The following is a 21,534-nucleotide window of genomic DNA, read 5'->3' on the forward strand; positions in this document are numbered from 1 at the left end:
CTAATACTCGAACGAGTATCAAGCTCGGACGAGTACGTTCGCTCATCTCTAGAAATTACCTAAAGGTATCCTAATGGAACATTCAAAATGAAATGCCCTTATATTTGGTAAAAACCGAGATGAAGAGAACAGTTATTACCCAACCAATATTTTATTATGCAGAAAAAAAATTGGGGGGGGGGGGGGAAAGCAAAACACCAATATATTGCAACAATCATAGACAAAAAATCATTTTATAGAAAAATATTTTTTTTTATAGAAAAAATATTTTTGAAAACTAGGATGATTCAAAGAAAAATTGGAAAAAAAATCTTTTTTTTTTAAACTTCTTTTGCATCCAGGTAACTGATATCAATCATAAACCAGAGATGTAATGGGGGGTTCAAAATAGAGTGACAAACGTGGTCCTTCAATGGCATGGAAACTTGCTTGGTCTGCAAAAAACATAAAAACTTTTTTTTTTAATGAGATATTACATATTATTTATAAACAGCACAGAAGGGAAAAAGTGACCCAAGAATAACCAGAATAGGAGAGATCACCCACAAGTTACAGTATACATATAAATGGGAAGTCAATCGGAGTAAAATCAAAGAGAAAAGAGAACACCAATCGTGAATCATTAGGTCTCAGAGGAAAGGCATATAGTGATACTCTAAATTCATCCCCTTGGGGGTCAGGGTATCCAAGAACTCAGGTGTTGAATGTTGCCGATCTGCGCGGAATCCGCGGCAGAATGGAGCATGCCGCGTTTTTTCTCCCACGCGTGAAAAATGCAATTCTTTAAGGCCTCATGTCCACGGGGAAAATCAGGCCCGCTACGGATTCTCCATGGAGAATCCGTAGCGGGTCCCTCCTGCCCCGCGGACATGAGGGCTGAAAATAAGAATAAATAAGAATAAACTTACCTCTCGCACGCTCCGGATCCTTCCTTCGCTTCGGCGTCATCTTCTCTGCGTCGTGACCCGGATCTTCTTTCTTCGGCCCGGCGCATGCGCAGGATGACGTCGGTGATGTGCCCCGCGCATGCGGCGGCCCGAAGAAAAAAGATCCAGCCGCGACAGAGAGAAGATGGCGCCGCGGCGAAGGGAAGAACCGGAGCTGGTGAGTAATTTCTGATTTTTGTCTCCCGCGGATCCAGACGGCTTCCATAGGCTTCAATACAAGCCCGCGGGAGCCATCCCCGCGGGAGACCCGCACGAAAATGGAGCATGGTCCAGATTTTTTCATGCTCCATTTTTTTTAAAATCACTTTTATTGACCATCCGCGGGTATTTATCTACCCCGCGGGTGGTCAATGCATCCCTATAGGGTGCGGATCCGCGGGCGGGAGAAGAGTTAAAATCCGCTGCGGATTTTAATTCTTCTTTTGCCCGTGGACATGAGGCCTTAAAATGCCATCCGCGGGTGCAAACATTAATTTAATGGACCGCGGATGGCCAATGATTCCCTATGGGCAAAATCCGCTGCGGATTCCGTGGTGGAAATCCGCTATTCCATTTAGTTAGTGGACATAAGGCCTAAGGCTATTACTTCAGAGTTACTGAGAAGGGTTAGGGGTCCCTTGCAATCCTCATCCAGCCCCTTTATCTCCCTCCTACTTCTGTGTAGTGGTTCTGGTTTCTGATACTTGAAGATGCTTAGACGGACAAAGTACATGGTCCTCCTGTAATATTTTCAAGAATGTAAGTGTAGGTGATGTTCCCACAAGAAAAGACCCAGCCTGGTGGTAACATGTCTAATGTGGCTAGCACTTTTTACAGCGTTGTTACAAGTCATACTGTTGGTCATGGCCTGGCATTTTGTCCGGTTACATAGAATCATTGAGTCATTTGTCGGTTTTGTCTGATTATGAGTTATCTGGGCACATTTCCCTATTTCAGATTTATTACAGGTAAAATAGTAGCAGTCTGCTGCTTCTGCCACCTGTCTGACGTGAAACTTGGTTATATTTGGATGTGTTCTATTTGTGGGCACCCTGGACAGTATTCATAGATATTTACAAAATTCTGTATGTCATTGTCCTCTACCTCAGTGTCATTATGGATTACTTAGAATACACTTTTTAGTACTGAAGCTGAGGTAGGTACTGCCAACAGACAGGTACATAGTATGTCCTCACCGTTCTTAAGGTTGGCCACACACTTATTAGTAATATTTAAAACATCCCGGGCCAGATATTCCCACATGTTGGCATGCCCTTCTACACAGATTCCAGCAATCATGCAAACGTCCAGCCTAGCAACAGATCTTTGTCAAGTTCTTAAAGACTTGAGGACTTATAAAGAGACATGCACACTTACCCTCAGACAGGAGAAAGATCAGCCAAGAAGGACAGATCAAAGTGGCAAGATAATGTCTTACCATGCAGTGCTATTTTTCAGTCTGTGGTTCCAGGCTGCTCCTTCACACTCAGGGTCCGAGAATCGGGGTACAGTGGTCTTCTTTGGCTTGCCTCAAGCCCCAGTTGGGTGTCAGTTTGTTAGGGATATTCCAGGGACCCCTATAATATGTTGCTAGAGCTCCAAGTTAGTAGTGAAATTTAAGCAGGCCTGCAGAATCAGTGACACACAGACAGTTCGCTATTCCAAAAAATTGCAAAGTTTATTCTAAAAACATAGACCTTTATGGAGAAAGAAAAGGTTAAAACCAGAATCCCAACCCTACCTAGTGAGCTCAGTATTAGGACTGTCTTTATGCGATAAGCTTAGTTCTAGTACCTCATCTAGCTTAGATCTGCTATTGTATTTATATAGTAAGCTTGGTTCTGGTACCATTTCCATGTAGTAAGCTTAGTTCTGGTACTGTCTCTATGTAGTAAGCTTAGTTCTGGTACTGTCTCTATGTAGTAAGCTTAGTTCTGGTACTGTCTCTATGTAGTAAGCTTGGTTCTGGTACCATTTCCATGTAGTAAGCTTAGTTCTGGTACTGTCTCTATGTAGTTAGCTTAGTTCTGGTACCGTCTCTATGTAGTAAGCTTAGTTCTGGTACCGTCGCTATGTAGTAAACTTAGTTCTGGTACTGTCTCTATGTAGTAAGCTTAGTTCTGGTACCGTCTCTATGTAGTAAGCTTAGTTCTGGTACTGTCGCTATGTAGTAAACTTAGTTCTGGTACTGTCTCTATGTAGTAAGCTTAGTTCTGGTACTGTACATATGCAGCGTCAGATCATTTTAAAACTTTCGACTACAGGGCCCACATTGCTCATACAGCCAGGGGCCCACAGTAGGCTTTCATCCGGCCCGCGCACTGCTTCTAGGGTAGACTATTTTTGCACATGTAGAGTTGGTTTGGGCGTGTGCCTGCAGTACTCTGGGCGCTCATGCCAAGGCAGGATGGAATCTTCAGCAACCTTCCCAGACCTCATAGGCTCTGCTGCCATACAATGCGGCATGACATGTCCTAGGCTACATGCACACATATGTAGTATGTAGAGGGTGTGGGGTGGCAGGCTCTGCTCCCATACCGGCCACTGCTTATACATACTACCCATGTGTGCACGCAGCCTAGGACATGTCATGGCGCATCTCTCCTGCCGGCCGCTGCTAGCTGTGCTGCTCTGCCAGCACCTCCGCACATGGCTGCCCTGGCAGGGAGGAGAGCTGCATACTACAACACCTCCCACTCCCATTTCTCGGCAACATACTTGAGCAGTTCGCCCTTTTCACAAAACCGAAACTGACAGCAGCAGGCAGCGCGGAGGGGGCGGGACTGGCACACGTGCTTGTGGGCGTATCCGGGCGCCCTGAGCTATCCAATGGCTGCAGTGCCCGGCCGACGGTATGACGTCATCGGTAAAAAAAAAAAGGAAAAAAGCTTACCATCCGACAGTGAGCGGCCCTCGGTGTGAAGAGGTTTCGGCGACGGCCCCGCCCAGCGACGTCACAGCCGCGGCCCGCCCCCTGGCCTGGCATTGGGAAAGGTATAGAAGAACGGAGAGCGGCGCGGCTCAGTATTGTTCACCGAGCACTGAGGAAGCCTGCTGACCGTCACTGTGCGGACATGGAATGTGGGGAACCGGAGTTCAACATCCTGCTGGCCACGGATTCGTACAAGGTGAGAGATGGATGCTGAGCCGGCGCATCTACCTAGAGCGGGCTGCAGAGGGTTCATGGCCTCCTCGCTGGTATGGAGGGAGCCGGGGAGAGCGAGCATCCCGCACTGACGGGGGTTACGGGTGAAGGTCAGGAGCGTCTCCCGGCCATCACAAGGCTTGTGCAGCGGTCTCTGCCAGGGACTATTGTGCCCCCAGTCCATGCAGTGGGGGTGGGGGCTTGGCGAGGAGTTCCTCTAAGTGACTGCCAGCCCCAAGATGTCTTGTTGCACAAGGTTGTCTCATCCTGCTCACAAGTTCCGACTTCCCTCTCCTTGCACCTTGGAGAAGTCTATGTGCTCCCCCCATCTAAGCTACAGTTGCAAGAAAAGGTAAGTGAACCCTTTGGAATACTCTGCGTTGCTTGTTAGTAAAATGTGGTCTGATTGTTACAATGTAACTAATAACTCATCTAGTATCCTTCATGTCTTGTTGAGGACTGCAGGGAGGAAAAGTAGACGGACCTCTGTTGACCTACAAATGGAGGAAATTCAGGACCACTGTTACACTCACACCGTCGGTGAAATACCGCGTGTCACCATGATTTTGATCAGCATCTTCGACCGCAGGTTACTGATCGGCAGAGCTTTTTACCGCACCCCCATCGATGTGATAGGATGCGAAAAATGCTCAAAAATAGAGCAGATGGTGCTTGAAAGTCATGGTGTTAAAAACGCTGCCAGCGTCTGCAAGGCCCCACTAAAGTCAATGGGGGCGCTGTACCACGATTAGCATTCGTTTAAAATGCTGGGCTAATTGTGGTAAATAGCGCCAGTGTGAGGGTGGCCTAAGAGTGAGCAGACTGTTACAGGGGTTTCTCCAGCACTGTGGCGGTGCACATGTGTGATCACTATTTACTTCTATGGGACCGAGGGAGATTGCCAGGCACATCAATCTCCAGCTGTTGTTGGAGATTGATGTGGATCGGTTGTAGGACCTCCCAACATCCAGCAAGTTGTCCTGTGAATAGGGATTCCTTCACTTTGGTGGTACAACCTATTTAATAATGTGTAAAACCCCATCAGCAGCAATTCCCTCCAGTAAGAGTTTGCTGTAGCTGCAAACATCATTTGCACAACACTGAGACCGTTTTTGGACCATCCCTCCCTGCAAATTGGCTTCAGTTCAATAATTTTAGGATGTTTTGTGCAAATAGTAAGTTTCAGATTTAAGATATCAGCTCTCCAGAGGGATGTCTGATTATTAGGTGCCAATCACTGGGACCCCTAGCGATGCCAAGACAAGGAACCCAGAATGTAAGTGGAGTAGCAGTACATATGCATGATCATTCACTCTTATGTACTGATAGTCCCCGACTTGCGAACATTCGTGTTACGAATTTCGCTAGATACGAACTATCTGTCCTGCACAGTATGATGTCATGCTGTGGCATTACATCATACTGTGCAGGGACCGGACAAGCTTCTATCAAGCCTGATAGAAGCCTGTCCGGTCAGATCGCGGTTGCTAGGCAGCCGGGGACCTCCTGAAAGGCCCTAGGGCTGTCTATGCAGAGCGCCTATCAAGCCGCTCGTCAAAACGGTTAACACTTTAAATACCGCTGTCAGAGCGGTATTTAAAGTGTTAACAGTTCCGACAAGCGTCACGGCTCGTCGGAACTGCTGCTGCCGGGTGCCCGCTGTAAGAACAGCCTGCACCCGACGTTGTATGGAGCGGGATCCACCCGCGATCCCCTCCATACAACCATTTGTTCGACTTGCGAACAGGCTCCTGGAACGGAACCTGTTCGCAAGTCGGGGACCATCTGTACTGTTACTCCACTTATATTCTGGGTTCCTTGTCTTGGCATCGCTAGGGGTCCCAGTGATTGGCACCTAATAATCAGACATCCCTCTGGAGAGCTGATATCTTAAATCTGAAACTTTCTATTTGCACACATCCTAAAAATATTGATGAACTGAAGCCAATTTGCAGGGAGGGATGGTCCAAAAACGGTCTCAATGTTGTGCAAATGATGGTTGCAGCTACAGCAAACTCGTACTGGAGGAGATTGCTGCTGATGGGGTTCTACACATTATTAAATAGGTTGTACCACCAAAGTGAAGGAATCCCTATTCACAGGACAACTTGCTGGATGTTGGGAGGTCCTACCACCGATCCACATCAATGTAGGCAGTGGGTGATGTGCATGTGCACCTCTGCTCCATTCACTTCAATGGGAACACTGGAGATAGTAGTTATGTTTAAAATCACTCAAGCAATAATCATCCCATGTAAATGCGAGAGCTGGTAAGGTGCTGAGCCAGAAATCACTTGTTAGTCTCTGGCTAGCTGGCAGCCAGTGGTAAGCGAGTTAGTCTCTGGCTAGCTGGCAGCCAGTGGTAAGCGAGTTAGTCTCTGGCTAGCTGGCAGCCAGTGGTAAGCGAGTTAGTCTCTGGCTAGCTGGCAGCCAGTGGTAAGCGAGTTAGTCTCTGGCTAGCTGGCAGCCAGTGGTAAGCGAGTTCTCTCCGTGTAAACAGGCAGTCGTTCATCTTTGATTGAAAAAAAAAAAAGCCGGAAGAGAGATTCGGCCCGCCTGCCTCTATTCACTGGACAGCTATCGCTCCTATGTGAAATCACTGGAGCAATGGTCATTGGGATGCCTGCCGGACACTTATGCGCCCCACAGTCGTCCTATGTAAAGTAACCCATAGAGTGCTTGAACGTGGTTATCTCCAGTAAATGGAGGGAAGGTGTACCTGCGCATTCCCGGCTGCCCAAACGTCAAGATGCTCTAGGACTGTATTTTCAGGTTTGTTGGGGGTCCAAGTAGTTGGGCCCCCACTAATCAGCAGTTATCCCCTATCCTGTGGGTAGACAATAACCTGCTTTGGTGGGAATACCCCTTTAAAGTCCTGAGTTAACTTTTTCTCCCTGTACTGTTGATGTTTACTTTAGTGTGCTCCATAAAAGACGTGAGCGGTACTAATGTTTGTGTGTTATGAGTTTACTTTACTCGTAGTTTACTTAGATTGTTTGCTCGAAATCGTGACTTGGATAGCAATCAGATCACATTTTATTAGGACACTGCAGAAATCTGGATAATTCCAAAGGGTTCACTTATTTATTTTTCCCTCTTACAATTGTGCATTAGGTCAGTGAGATCAGAGGTGTAACTTGAAGATTCTGGGCCTTAATGCAAAATCTGTAACAGGGCCCCCCAACTATAATGCTTTATTCATAGTACTGGACTCCCTATATGGAGAAGAGAGGCCTTATGGGCCCCCTATGGGTCCTCGGCCCAGGTGCAACAGCATCCCCTGCATCCCCTATAGTTACACTCCTGAGTGAGATGTATTCAAGCTACCGGTAAGGAAGTAAAAAGAAGTTTCTGGGTTGTTCTTGAAATTCCCCGAAAGCTTATAGAAACCTTGTGTATTTAGCAGGTGACTAATTCTGCTGTCCACCGGTATCCTCCTCATCCCATCTGAGTAGGTTGGAGGCAGTGATGCTATAGAACCCCATTATCCAGTGGCGCTCCGGTGATATCCCACATGGCGATCACACGACTTGACACCAGTGTGGGCGAAACCTCTCCAGTAATCATATTGGTGAGGGCGATATTGGGCTGTGAATCGTGGCCCTGATATCGCACTCACTATCCATGTGAAACCCATGGCTGCGAGGCGTTTTCACGTAAAAACAGCCCTTACGTCACTGTGGGGATAAAGGAATCCCCCGCTGCGGCTGTCACAGCTGCGGCAGAGGATCACGGAGCTCTCCCATTGCCGCTGGCCCCATTTAAGACAATGGGCAATATTGCAAAAAGTAATGGCATGCTGCGATTATTTTTTAATTTTTTTAAAATTAAAAATTCATTTTCCCTGCATCGCATCTTGGTGCCATGCAGGAAAACATCGCTAATGCGAATGAACTCATTTAAAAGAATGGGTTTCATATTTGTGTGTATTGCAACGCAAAAATCTCACACTGTTTTCTTGCCAGTGTGAAGGCACCCTTAGGGCGCCCACCCACTGGTGATTTTTTTTTTTTTTTTTCCCTGCGAAATTCGCAGCATTTTTTTCTCTGCAGGGGTCTATGGGACTTGTAATGTTAAAATCGCGATCGCGCAAAATCGCAATTTCGCGGTAAATTGCGATTTTGCGCGATCGCGATTTTAACATTACAAGTCCCATAGACCCCTGCAGAGAAAAAAATGCTGCGAATTTCGCAGGGAAAAAAATCGCCAGTGGGTGGGCGCCCTTATTGTGTATTTTTGCAGTAGTTTTACATGCAGGTATAGGTACTGGTGCATTGTCTCCACCGGAACGATGGGTGCAGACATGGATTGGCCAGGCTCACTGACAGGGAATGGCCAGGTCATGCCCCCAGCTGTGGATTGGCTGCCGCGGTGCATTAGTATACATGCAGCCTTCAACACTGTTCGTGGGGGCCGGGTGGGACAGCTGAGGGGTTGCTGGAGGAGCTGGGCGGCCAGCAGCAGTAGCGGCTGCAGCTTCAGTGCCGGCTCCGCTTCCAGCGGCATGTGTTGGTGAGGGTTGGGGGGGTTGCTGGAGGAGCTGGCTGGGCAGCAGCAGTAGCGGCTGCAGCTTCAGTGCTGGCGCTGCTTCCAGCGGCATGTGTTGGTGAGGGTTGCTGGAGGAGCTGGGCGGCCAGCAGTAGTGGCCACAGAATGCCGGCGCCACTTCCAGCGGCATGTTTTCCTGGTCGGCGGGAGGGAGGTGGGGGGAGGTTGCTGCAGGTTCCTTATACTCAGGACTGACAAACCATGTCTTCACCCATTATTCTAGTGTAGGCATGACACCAGTACCTCAGGTATTTCCGGACTGGGAAACCTATTGCTCTTTATTGAAAGAGCAATAGTATTAAGCTGTCACAATGGATGCAGTCCCCTCAGTTAGGAATCTGCTGTATTGCTGGTATTCATGAAAGCTATATGGCCACCCACATTTCCTTTCTATTTTTTTACTTTTTTTGTCTTCTCTTCTTCACATGTATGCCTGGGTATATCTTACCTATGTGTAATATTTTGTATCTCTTTGAGATATAATTTTTTTTTACTCTGTTTATGTTGAGAATTGTTATAATAAAGGCTGTTAGGCCTCATGTCCACGGGCAAAAGAAGAATTAAAATCCGCAGCGGATTTTAACTCTTCTCCCACGCGCGGATCTGCACCCCATAGGGATGCATTGACCACCCGCGGGGTAGATAAATACCTGCGGATGGTCAATAAAAGTGATTTTTTTTAAAAATGGAGCATGAAAAAATCTGGACCATGCTCCATTTTCGTGCGGGTCTCCCGCGGGGATGGCTCCCGCGGGCTTCTATTGAAGCCTATGGAAGCCGTCCGGATCCGCGGGAGACCTAAAATAGGAATTTAAAAGAATTTACCCATCCGGAGCGGACCGGGAAGGTCTTCTATTCCTCACGGCTGGATCTTTCTTGCTTCGGCTCGGCGGATGTGCCCGGCGCATGCGCGCGGCCCGTCGGTGACGTGCCGCCGACGTGACGAGTTCATCCGCCGGCCGAAAAAGAAGATCCGGCCGTGAGGAAGACAAGACTTTCCCCGCCCGCTACGGATGGGTAAATTCTTTTACATTCCTATTTTCAGCGCCCATGTCCGTGGGGCAGGAGGGACCCGCTGCAGATTCTCCATGTAGAATCCGTAGCGGGCCTGATTTTCCCCGTGGACATGAGGCCTTAAAGAGCAAGCTACATAGGAGTAATAGTTGGATGTTTTCCCCCTCGTTGTATGAATCATACCAATACCTTCCAGTCTATGCATGCAAATGATCAATGATAAAGTTATCACTTATCAAACTGTTAGGTTGTGCTCACATCTGCATTAGAGCCTCTGTTGCAGATCTGGCATGAAACACAGAATAAAATGGTCCTGCATGCATAAGTATTTTGCTCCATAAAATGCTGGACAGTTAAACGGAAGCTGAATGGTCCCCTTTATAGTCCGTGGTCTGTTTGGCGCTGTTGGGTTTCACCTTAAAACAATTCTGTTCAGCTAGGGAATTGCCCTTTCCTGCTCCCATAATTGAGCCGGAAAATGGGATCCCCTGTCACAGATGTGAACCTGGCCTGATATGAAAATGGTCATCCTCCAACCTTTTTCTACAGAACTTTGTTCACACTTGTGTTATGTCATGAATGGTATAAAAGCAGAACTTATCAGTTTAAATCATGTTAAAGTGGACCCTGACGGCTCTATCTCTTGGACTTACAATGGGGTAGTGAGATTTATTCTTTCTTTTTCTTTCAAAATAGCATAGCCCACAACACCATTCTTCCTATCTGAAAGCAATTGAAGTTTGATGGAACAGAACCAAAAGTCAATATGAACAAAACTACACTTACATTTGAAAATTAGTCCTTGTATGTACAATAGTTATGATGTAAACATTTACCTTGTGTCTGTTTAGAGGATTGTCAGTCAATGGTTAATTTAAAAAGTGTGATACATAGTGATCAGAGATGAGCGAGCGTACTCGTTAAGGGAAATTACTTAAGCGAGTATGGGCATTTTCGAGTACATGCCTGCCTGCCCGAAAAGATTTGGGGGGTGGAAGGGTTTCCCATCCCTCACTCCAGCAACTCACTGCTCACCCCCGCCGGCCCTCGAATCTTTTCAGACGAGTAGGCATGTACTTGAAAATGGTGATACTCGCTTGAGTAATTTGCCTTAACGAGTACGCTCGCTCATCTCTAATAGTGATTGCTTGGGTCTCCAACACATTGATGGACGAATAAACACTTTGACATTGTTACAGGCCCCAGTGTCACATTCTAGAGATGTATTCACTGTGATTGACAACCAAGGGGATTCTGAGAGCAGACAGGAGAACCTGAAGAGTGTCTGAAATTAGTCTCATAATCATTATAGGAGTTCGGTATTAAAAAAATAATTCTACACTTGCCTATTCCAAGGCAGTCGTCTTACCAGATCTTCTCCTGGCTCTTCTAGTCCCCCTTGTCACCTCACCTCCAGCCTGCTGGATCCTCTTCTTCTGGTGACTAAGTGAACATTGCTGGCGTTCTGCTTCCTGCAGGGCAATGAACGCTACGAGTGATGTAGCATTCACTGCCTAGCAGTGAATACCGAATCCTCAGCAGCCTGCTTTAGCACGTCTACATGATGTCTCACTGCTAGTGTTTCACATACTATATAAAACACTAGCTGGGAGATATCACGCTTGCGCACTAAAGCAGGCTGCCAAGGATTCGGCATTCCCTGCTAGGCAGTGAATGCTACATCACTCGTAGCGTTCATTGCCCTGCAGGAAGTGACCTGCAGCTAATGGACGCTCCAAAACAGGAAGAAGAGGATCTGGCCAGCTAGAGGTGAGGTGACTCAGGAGTAGATGCGATAAGAAGACTGGTGGAGGAATAGGTAAGTATTTGTTTTTCTAATGACAAACCCCTTTAAGGGTGCTCTCACAAATGCCAAAAAAGGCCTACATTATGCACCCAAATCTACTGCTGCGGAATTCTGCATCTAAACCCACAGTTAGACTTGCAGATTTTGGTGTGGAATTGCAGGCAGGTTTTAAGCAACTTCCAATTCCACAGGTAGCCTGCAAATTTTGGTGTGAAGCGTCCTGAGGGCTAATTCCAACTCGTATCACACTAGTACATGATTCAGGGGACGGTCCTTTTTGGTTTGAGGCACCCTCCAAATGTATGATGATTGCCTGGCATCTATTGCCACAGAATAAGAAGACAAACCAACATGTTTAGGGCTCATGGATCAACTGTGCATGATGCACTTCGGACACCTTATATTCTTGATGTAAAGCCTGATGCATAACCCAGTCCTCCTTGTATAATGGCGTATATGGAAACATTTTATATGAATTGCATATACATACTGGTTCCCCGTGGATAATGCTGCGTTGTGCAACTTCATATTAATAGTCTCGTTTACTGAAGGAAACTTGATTCATAGTTGCACTTTCCCTTCTGTAGTATTGCAGTGTCATGTAGTCTGTGGAATCATAGTCCAGGGCAAAGTACTTCAAGGTCAGTGAGATTAGAACGTGATACATGGCCTGATCTCCCAGTCATGTAAATGCTCAACTATAGCATCATCGGTGTCTTGTACCAATATAGTATTTCTCCTCTTTGAAGTGTCACAATGGGCTTTAATGAGATATGCCCTTTGGGCATACATGCTGTCATATGAACAGGTGATCTTATGTTTGTGTTGTTGTTGTGTTTTGTGTGGATGGTTGGGGAGGTATTTGGTTCTTATAAGGTAATCTCATAAAAAGGTTCACTTACCTGAAAATATTCCTATGAAATAGAATAACTTATACATTTTAGGTATATTCAACCTCCTCTTTATAAAGCCACGGACACCAGTATGCAACCACTCAAAATCCTATCACATCTGTTGAGTTCAGTGGAGAGTCCTTAGTGCTGCATCTCATGCAATGTTAAAGGGGTTTTCGGGGTTTAAATAATGCCTATTTCCGGGCAACTCCCAGCACCCCCACCATTCAGCTGTTGCAATAGGCGGTGGCACTTGGAATGAGGGCTGTAGCCTCTTCTCAGGCCTGTGATGTCATATCCGTTGGTCATATGGTTTAAAGGGGGTTGTATCAGAATTTCAAGTTGTCTTCTATCCACAGGATAGGGGATAAATTATTGATCACTGCTAAGATCCCCGCAATCTTCAGAATGTGGGTCCCCCGATCCAGCTCCCTGCCTGATTACTGCAATCCCCACAGTGAGGAGAATGCATTAAGTGCTGGTCACGCCAGCACTCCCTCGATCTTCAATGAATCTGCTGAGATACCCAAGTGACACCTGCTTAATTAATTATTTCCATCAGTCCCATTGAAATGAATGAAGCACTGATTTTGCATGTGTGGCCAGCGCCCTATGCAGAGTAACGTCACTGGAGGAAAAAGGGGGAAAAAAGGTTTGGTATGGTGTTAATCAGTAGAGCAATGTGTGATTGTTCCCAGCAAAAGAAACCAAGTAATCTTGAAGGTATGATACCTTTTAATGGCTGACACAAATGGATAATGGTACAGCAAGCTTTCGCGGATATCTCGCCCCTTCGTCAGGCTATTAAATAAAACTTGTTTGGATGGCACATAATTATAACAGAGATGCGGAAAGGAGGGGAACATTCCTCTTGATCTAAATAAATGTTCACACACAGAAATTTAAGACTGCTTTGCACTCAAAACTTAAAACAGACAAACTGAGCTGAGCCATAAATCCTAAATCAGTCCACTGAGCTCAGGACAGTTTTATGATGTGTCTTATCTCTCCTTCAACCTGCACATGGAAGGAGATGCAGCACCACCTAGTGGATGGCAACATTACTACAAGTCAAGTTCAGAATTTTTATGTAGTTTTTAAAGAAAGAAAAGGAGAGAAAAATTGTTTAGGAAGAGGACATCCCTCTTGACCTCCTTCAGACCTTTCGTATTTTCCACTTATGCAAGAATCCCAGGCTGAGGTTAATTCCATTCTTATAGGGTATCAAACATGACCATAAATTTGTACTTCCAAAATCTTCTGTGATGCTGCGACTTGAAATTACCCTTCAGTATAATAACTCTCATCTGGTCTATGCTGTGTCCCTGACCACAAAAATGTTTTGCCACAGGTAGTTAGTTGTCTTTCCCTTTCTAATTGGGTGACAATGAGATCTCATCCTGTCTTTCAGTTTTTGTCCTGTTTCCCCGATATAAAGCCCCACCCCCAACAGGACCTGTTCTGGAGCAGTGGGAAAATTTTTAACCTTTTTTTTTTTAATAGGAGACACAAGTCAGACTGCACATGACGACGTGCGTGAGATACACTATTATACACAGTGATATGCCATCTTGCACAGTGGTAAAACGCCACATTTTACAATACACTCGTGTGAGTCCAGCCTTAACTGCACATGGCCGTGTTACCTGTAACTATGCAGAGAATGGCAGGGGTGCAGAACGGATAAGTATAGGTTTGCTTAACTTTTTTTTTATACTTGTGGCAGCTTGCAGTGTTGGAAAAAAAAATGTATTAGCAGGACAAGCCCTTTGAGTAGTTTAGAACTGTGTAAGTCTTGTATTTTCCCTTTCACAATGAATTAGTTCCATTTGTTATAGGCATTAATTAAGAAATAGTAGTCTTTATGAGGAAAGAAAAAATCCCACAAATGCAGTTTGAAATACCAGTTAAACGTGTTCTGCAAGACTCAAATTTTAAATATTCACTTCATTTGAGACAACTTTCACATAAAGGCCATTGTGATAACTAGCAAAGTGCAAATCGCTCTAGTGATTTTCCAGTACAAAAGTAACTTTCATTAAAATGTTTGGCCACTAGGGGTCTCTTCCTTATTAGGCTTATCTCACACGTGTTCAGTTAAATGCTGCCCAAAACCGCAGCATTTTACGTATTTGACCGCATGGTACTGCGTTTGACAGCGCTTTTTAATGCACTGCATTGTTGTGCTGGATAATGAGGTGTGTTAAACACAGAAAAATGAAACAGCGCTCAAAAATAGTGGCTTTGGAAACACTGCATTAGCGTGCAGGTGTGAGGCCCCATTTAAATCAATGGGAGCGTTGTACCGTGTTTAGCACTGCTCTTGGGATGCCACACTAATCCTGTTAAAAAACGTCCGGAGTGAGCAGCGTAAGTTGTCTGCTGCCTGTTGGCAAGAGGTACCTGTTTCTAGTAACAGACTTTTGAAGTGTGTGTGTTGTTATCCTTCCCATATAGGTCTGTAAAGGGAGGGAGACAGATGTTGTAGCAGCTAACTGGTAAAGTGTTTAAATGATTTGCAGCTACTGAAATCGCATATACACTGCTCAGTACTGTTGTGTCGTTGTTGGTGTTAATTTGTAGTGTGCTATAGAGTATTGACTCTCCTACCAGCTTAGGGAGAATTGGGTTGCCTTCACACAAGCGCTTAAATCGCGCAAGATTTGTACGTTTTGAGACTGACAAATATGAAATGCATTCTTTTGAATGGGGTCACACATCTGAACGATATTTTTTACGTAGCACCGTGATGCGGGAAAGATTGTGGCATGCTCTATCTTTCTGCGTGCTCTTGCTTTTGCAGCCCATTGTTTTCAATAAGGAAAATTCAGCCGCAGCTGTGACAGCCACGCCGGAGTATCCCTGCATCCCCACAGTGATGCGAGGCTGGCTTGTCATGAAAACTCCTCGCATCCATGGGGATTTCACATGGTAGAGAGTGCGATATGGGGGTGAGATTCAAGGCCTGATATCACACTCAGCTGTGTGAAGTTGGCCTGAGAGCTGTGTCCTGCTTTTTTCACCAGTTTTCCCTTTGCAGGCTGTAAGCCATGTAATGGCCAGAAATGGTGTTTTTTCCTCTTGCACACAGAAATGGCTGCTTATTCTGAATAGTCATTGCTTTGTATGTGTTCGCAGGGTCGTTCATGGGATTTAAAATTTTTTTTCTTTTATCGCTCATGTTTATTGCAACGCACAAAATCTGCATTGCAATGCCATTTTTTTTTTTTAATTAGAAAGTCCTATTGACCTTTGCGATAAATTGTGCGATGTGATATTCTAAAAAAAAATAAATCACTGACGCTCAAAAAATTGCAGGAACAGAGACGTGAGCCTTAGTTTAATGGATTACAGGAGAATTTATGTAAATTACAGTTCTGTAACATATCTAACGTAAACTTAAAATGGCACAAACCCCTTGTGATGGCTAGAGTGCTAACTGGCAAGAGTACAATTTCTACTTTATTTACCTAAAGTGTGTGTGTGTGTGTGTGTGTGTGTGTGTGTGTGTGTGTGTGTGTGTGGTTGGTTTGTCTTTTTCTTTTTTTTTGCCAAAAAAAACTCATATAATTTTTGTTTTTAATGGACTACTGGTCTGTGGCAAAAAAATCAAAAAATTATATATCTAAAGTCCCATTAAAATCAATAGGGCCGTCGGCAGTCCATGGAACTATACACAGGTCTGCACCAAAATGTTCTGCAGATTACACCCTGCTACGGGAACCTGCATGTAGAATCCGGCTCTACCAGCCTTCGACAACTAACGCATACAGCACACACCCTGCATCTGGTAGCCAGAAGCGGTGCAGCTATCTTTTTGCCAGGACTGGAGGGTTGTTCTCAGACTGATTGTACCAATTTACTGAACACTTATGTAGTCCTAGCTTCAGACTCTTTCACATCTAAATTCTTTAAATTATCAACCTGTGCTAAGGTCTTGCTTACACGACCGTATTCATCATGTATTACGCACACAATTCACAGTCATGTGACATGTGGTGAGTGGAGTCAATGAAAGTAAATGGACTTTCGTTGATCCATTCACATGAGCATGTAGACACGCGCGAGAAATAAATTGCAGCATGCTCTATTTCTCGGCGTACCATGCAACATGAGCCCTATTCTCCGTGCAGCTCATGCAACACTGTTCGTACTCCATATATTGCATATGGCCGGTGATTCATACACAACCAAACTATGTAGCAGAGTAGGGAGTTTAAAAAAAAAAAGTCACTGCGCATGACGGCATGCGTGAGATGCACATGCGGTGTCTGCCGGTAGAGCCAGCATCCTACAGACCAGTAAGCTGCTGCAGGACACCCGCAGTGTTTTACGCATACCGTTGTGTGAAGAAGTCCTTAACCCAAGACATTACAGTTATCATCAGACCGAAATTCCCCAAAATATAAACGGCATAAAATGAGGAAGGGAAAATAAATTCTAAGGTTGAGCTGCACCCATCACAAAAGCGGTTCCTGATGGCTGGGGTGATATGACATGCCAGCCCTCCTGACTCATCCTGATTTCACAATATATTACATGTCTTCTGTGAAAGCACATGATTTTGAAGAAAACAAAACTGAAACTGCACAGGGAACCGGAGTAGTCTTGCTGAGTGCTTCACCTGTTTTCACAATCACCACTAGTTGTCATTCAGCAACCTGATGTGTTGCTTATGGTTCTGCTTGTACATGGAGTTAGGGCTCATGCCTACCAGCATAGCGGTAAAACTCTGTCTACCGCCATCGCACGCGTCCGTGTGAAGGTAGACTAAGGCCCACTCTGACTCGTGCTTTTTGCCGCAGTAATAGCAGTATAACGCTGTCATTAGGAGCAATGGGGCTTCGCAGACAGGTACTCGATAGTGGCCTTTTCTTAGGCCTCATGTCCACGGGCAAATTAAGAATTAAAATCCGGAGCGTTTTTCCTGCACGCGGATCCGCGCCCCATAGGGATGAATTAGACACCTGCAGGTAATTAAATACCTGCGGATGTCATGTCATTTTTCCCTGCAGGCGCGGGTTCGCGTGCAGGAAAAAATCTGGACATGCTCCATTTTAGTGCGGGTCTCCCGCGGGCTTCTATTAAAGCCTATGGAAGCCGTCCAGATCCGCGGGAGACCCGCACCTGAATTAAACTCACCTGCTCCGGACGGTACGGGTCTTCCCTTCTTTGCAGCCGGATCTTCTTTCTTCAGTCCGGTGGATGTGCCCAGCGCATGCACGCAGCGGCGTGCCGAGCACATCCACCGGGCCGAAGAAAGATCCGTCCGCGACGGAGGGAGGATCCGGAGCGTCTCGAGAGGTGAGTAATTCTTATTTTCAGCCCTCATGGCCGCGGGCCAGGAGGGACCCGCTACGGATTCTCCATGGAGAATCCGTAGCGGGCCTAATTTTCCCCTTGAACATGAGGCCTTAAGCTGCGGGTTTTTTTTACATTTTTTTTATTTTTTTTTTCCCGAGCATTGTCTGCTCTATTTTCTTGCAGTTTCACTTTTTTTTTCTCTCTCTTTTTAACACACTTTATCAGGCATTACAATGATGGGGTGCAGTGAAATCACTGAGTTTTGCTGACTCTGCTTGTGAGTGGCCTGCAGAGATTTTGCAGAAATCAATTATCTGCAAACTGTTTTCTCTAGGGAAATTGCAGCCACCTAAAGGCTAACGGGTATAGGTGACCAGCCTCCCAAATGTTATCCACACAGTAGCGGAGATAAATGTCTGCTAGGGTTATGACTGATGACCAAGTTGTGGCCTTGAGTGTCCCCAAATGGAGCGGTGGCTAGGCATGCACACTACTGTCCCATTCCCTGCAGACCGCTGAGTGCACTGGACTTGCTAACAGCCAACGGTGTGGAACTTATGGTGGCTACATTATAGGGTGAAATTGTCACCTGTAAAAACGCTTGTTACGCGCGCCAATGATTGTGAATTTGTTCACCCTATGACTGACTCATGTAAACAGGGCAGTGATTAGCTGATAAACGAGTGTTGATTTGTCAGCTTATTGCGTCTTTTTAATTTTTATTTTGTACAGCCTGAAAAACGGTGACCTACGAGTCATGCAATGGTTGTAGAGCTGTGATGTGGCTGTTAACAAAAAAAAAATAAACTGCCAAATTGCAGGAATGTTGCATTCGCATACAGCTTGCATTGCTGTTTATGGTGGAAAAAGTCGCATTCGACTTGCAACCAAAATCCAACAGTTGGATTTTCTGCGACTGTCGTGCCAGTCTTCTTGGGTCGCAACGTGATGCCATTGACAATAGTTGGACACAACTGCATATCGCACGCCACTGTATACCTAAACTGACATCTGGGTTTTACCGGTTGGACTTGTCTACCCAGTCTGGCACTGTCAGCTCTGATTAGACATGCTCAATGGTAACACTTGGGTGTTTACTCATTTACAGGATCTTTAGGAGAAATAACTGCAATGTCACGGCAGAATTACAAGAAAAGATACTCCAGAAATATTCCATGGAAAGTACTTGTGCAAAACTAACAAACCCCCAACCGTCTATTTTAGTAAAACAAAGTCCCCAGCAACCCCTGTAGCCACAGTATTTTAAGTTTTAATCTGCTAACACTTTTTTCCAAAAAGTATCTTGTTCAGCTGTAATATTAAAATCACCTGCCTAATATTGTGTATCGTGCTGTTGTGCCACCAACAGCTCTGACCCTGAACCCCATAAGACCTCTGAAGGGGTCTGGTGGTATCTGGCAGCAACACATTAGCAGCATTAGGGCTTATTCAGATGACCGTATATCAGAGGAGGCTGGAAGAGCCGGGAGCAATGCACTGAGCTCCCGCCCCTCAACACTATTTGCAATGGGCGGGGGCAGAGCTAAGCTCCCACTGCAAATAGTGGCGAGGGGCAGAGAGGGGGCGGGAGCTCAGTGCACTGCTCCTGACTCTTCCAGCCTCCTCCCCCTGCAGAGAGGGACACCGTATATCGTCCGGGCGTGAAAACCAGCCGATATACGATCGTCTGAAGCCTTAAGTTGTGAGGTGCGGTCTCCTCCATTGTTCAAGCCTTTTTTTTTCAGCACATTCTTCATAGATTTTCGCATAAAAATCATATTTAGAATTGTTAAAAATATTCGACTATTTACTTTCTGTATCCTGGTGCACTGCAAGCTGGAGGACTCAGTTTCTTGTAAACTTTGTTGGCCTATGAAACTAATGATGGTAGGGAAAGGAGATGTTGTGGGACAGCTTTTACGAGGGGCTGCTCATAAGTCTTTGACTTTGTGTTCTTTTTTTGTTTCTATGGTAACGAATGTTACATCACATGAAAGCCTTATGTGTCTAATATGTTTTCGAAATTTTGTGTTTGTAGCTTATGGCAACAGTGATCTAGGCACGCGGGAAAGCACAATGGCGGAGTCTAAGGCGATATTCACAGCAAATGAGAGCAGGGGAGTGATAAAATTCTTGTTTCTGCAAGGAAAGTCCGCGAAGGATATTCATGGTGATATGTCGCAGACATTGGGGAATCAATGCCCTTCATATTCTACAGTTAGGAACTGGGTTGCCAAATTTAAAATGGGCCACTTCACCACCAATGATCAGGAACGTCCTGGACGACCGAGAGGTTGTTCAGGAGATCGTCGATGCTGTGCACAACCTCATACTGGAGAATCAGGGAATTTCAGCTAAAGGAATAGCAGACATCATGGGGATTTCTCATGAACGTGTTTGTGTCATTATCCATGACCATTTGAATATGAAGAAGCTATCTGCAAAGTGGGTTCCCAAATGTTTGACTACAGATCAGAAAAGCATGCGAGTGAAAACTTGCTGGTCCATTTGTCAGCGTTTCCGGACTGATAAGAACTTCCTGGATCGACTGATTACTATGGATGAGACCTGGATTTATTTGTATGACCCTGAAACCAAGGAGCAGTCAAAAGAGTGGAGGCACAGTGATTCTGCTCGCCCAAAGAAGTTCAGGATGCAAAAATCAGCCAGTAAGGTGATGGTGTCTCTGTTCTGGGATAAGGAGGGCGTGCTGCTAGTGGACTACCTTCAAAATGGTTCCACCATCAATGCAAGGTATTACATTGAACTTTTGGGCCAATTTAAGGCAGCTCTTAAGGCCAAATGGTGCGGCAAGCTGTCCAAATGAATCTTGTTCCTGCAAGACAACGCCTCCGCTCACACTGCACAAGCAACCACGGCAAAACTGGTGGAGCTAGGCTTCCAGTTGGATGACTACCCACCTTATTCACCAGATCTAGCTCCCTCCGACTATCATCTGTTTCCAAATCTGAAGAAACACCTCAAGGGTACCAAATTTCACACCATTTCCGATGCCATGGCTGCTACAGATGAATGGTTTGAGGCACAACCGAAATCCTTCTTTTTACAAGGCTTACAGAACTTGGAATACTGATGTAAGAAGTGTGTTGACATCAGAGGAGAGTATGTGGAATAAGTGTAAAGTTTCATCTTCCCATCTCGTTTCTTTCTGGGTAAAGCCAAAGACTTAGCAGCAGGCCCTCATATAGCTGTAAATTAAGGTTATGGACTACAAGATGTGGCATTAGTAGAGGGAGCAGTAAAAGAAAATAAATGATCAATCTCATAATGGATGGCTCTCCTTCACAGTATGGGTGCTTGTAATGACAAGCAGTTAGCAGTCCTTACCCACCTGCACCTTATAGTCAGCAAGGATCAGAAGATCATGATGAATGGCCCACATCTCTCCTTGTGTAGCTGTACATCACACATCACCCCCCTCCCACACACACAGACCTGCCAGTTGCATGTAGCATATTTCTCCTTCCGTCCTGTCATTAGTTTCACTTACCTGACTGATTTTGCTAGAATCTGAGTCCTCCGGCTTGCAGTGTATACTGCAGGTTGAAACAAAAAACACATTGATAAATGTTAAAATTATATTTGCCATTGAATTGAATTTTTATGTTAAAAAAAAATACATACCGTATATTAAAAGGAGAGGGTCAGTTTTTAAGCACCTGGAACTTTTTCATGTTCAGCATTATCTTTCTGAGGAGCCCACTACCATTCCAGAATACTGTTTTGAGGTGGGGCAGGGCCACTGTTAATCTCTTTATTCCAGCACATACCATAGAGGCTTATTGGGATTGAGATTTGGAGAATTTGGAGTCCAAATAAACACCTTGTCATGTCCCTCAAACCATTCCTGAACAATTTTTGCAGTGTGGCAGGGTG

At 45.4% G+C, this 21,534-nt stretch overlaps 1 protein-coding gene across 2 annotated transcripts in view; it reads left to right on the forward strand.

Moving 5' to 3' along the window:
- The first annotated feature begins 3,846 nt into the window (after positions 1-3,846).
- NAMPT (nicotinamide phosphoribosyltransferase) overlaps positions 3,847-21,534 on the forward strand; it is a 53,239-nt gene continuing 35,551 nt past the window's right edge. Inside the window, exon 1 of one of the 2 annotated variants that reach the window (XM_066591947.1) lies at positions 3,847-4,054. In XM_066591947.1, coding sequence (XP_066448044.1) covers positions 4,006-4,054 — 49 coding nt within the window. In that variant the 5' untranslated portion in view covers positions 3,847-4,005. The remainder of the gene's footprint in view (positions 4,055-21,534) is intronic. The other variant, XM_066591946.1, reaches the window with a different exon arrangement.

Source organism: Eleutherodactylus coqui, chromosome 2 (assembly GCF_035609145.1).
Source record: "Eleutherodactylus coqui strain aEleCoq1 chromosome 2, aEleCoq1.hap1, whole genome shotgun sequence".
Classification (NCBI taxonomy): domain Eukaryota; kingdom Metazoa; phylum Chordata; class Amphibia; order Anura; family Eleutherodactylidae; genus Eleutherodactylus; species Eleutherodactylus coqui.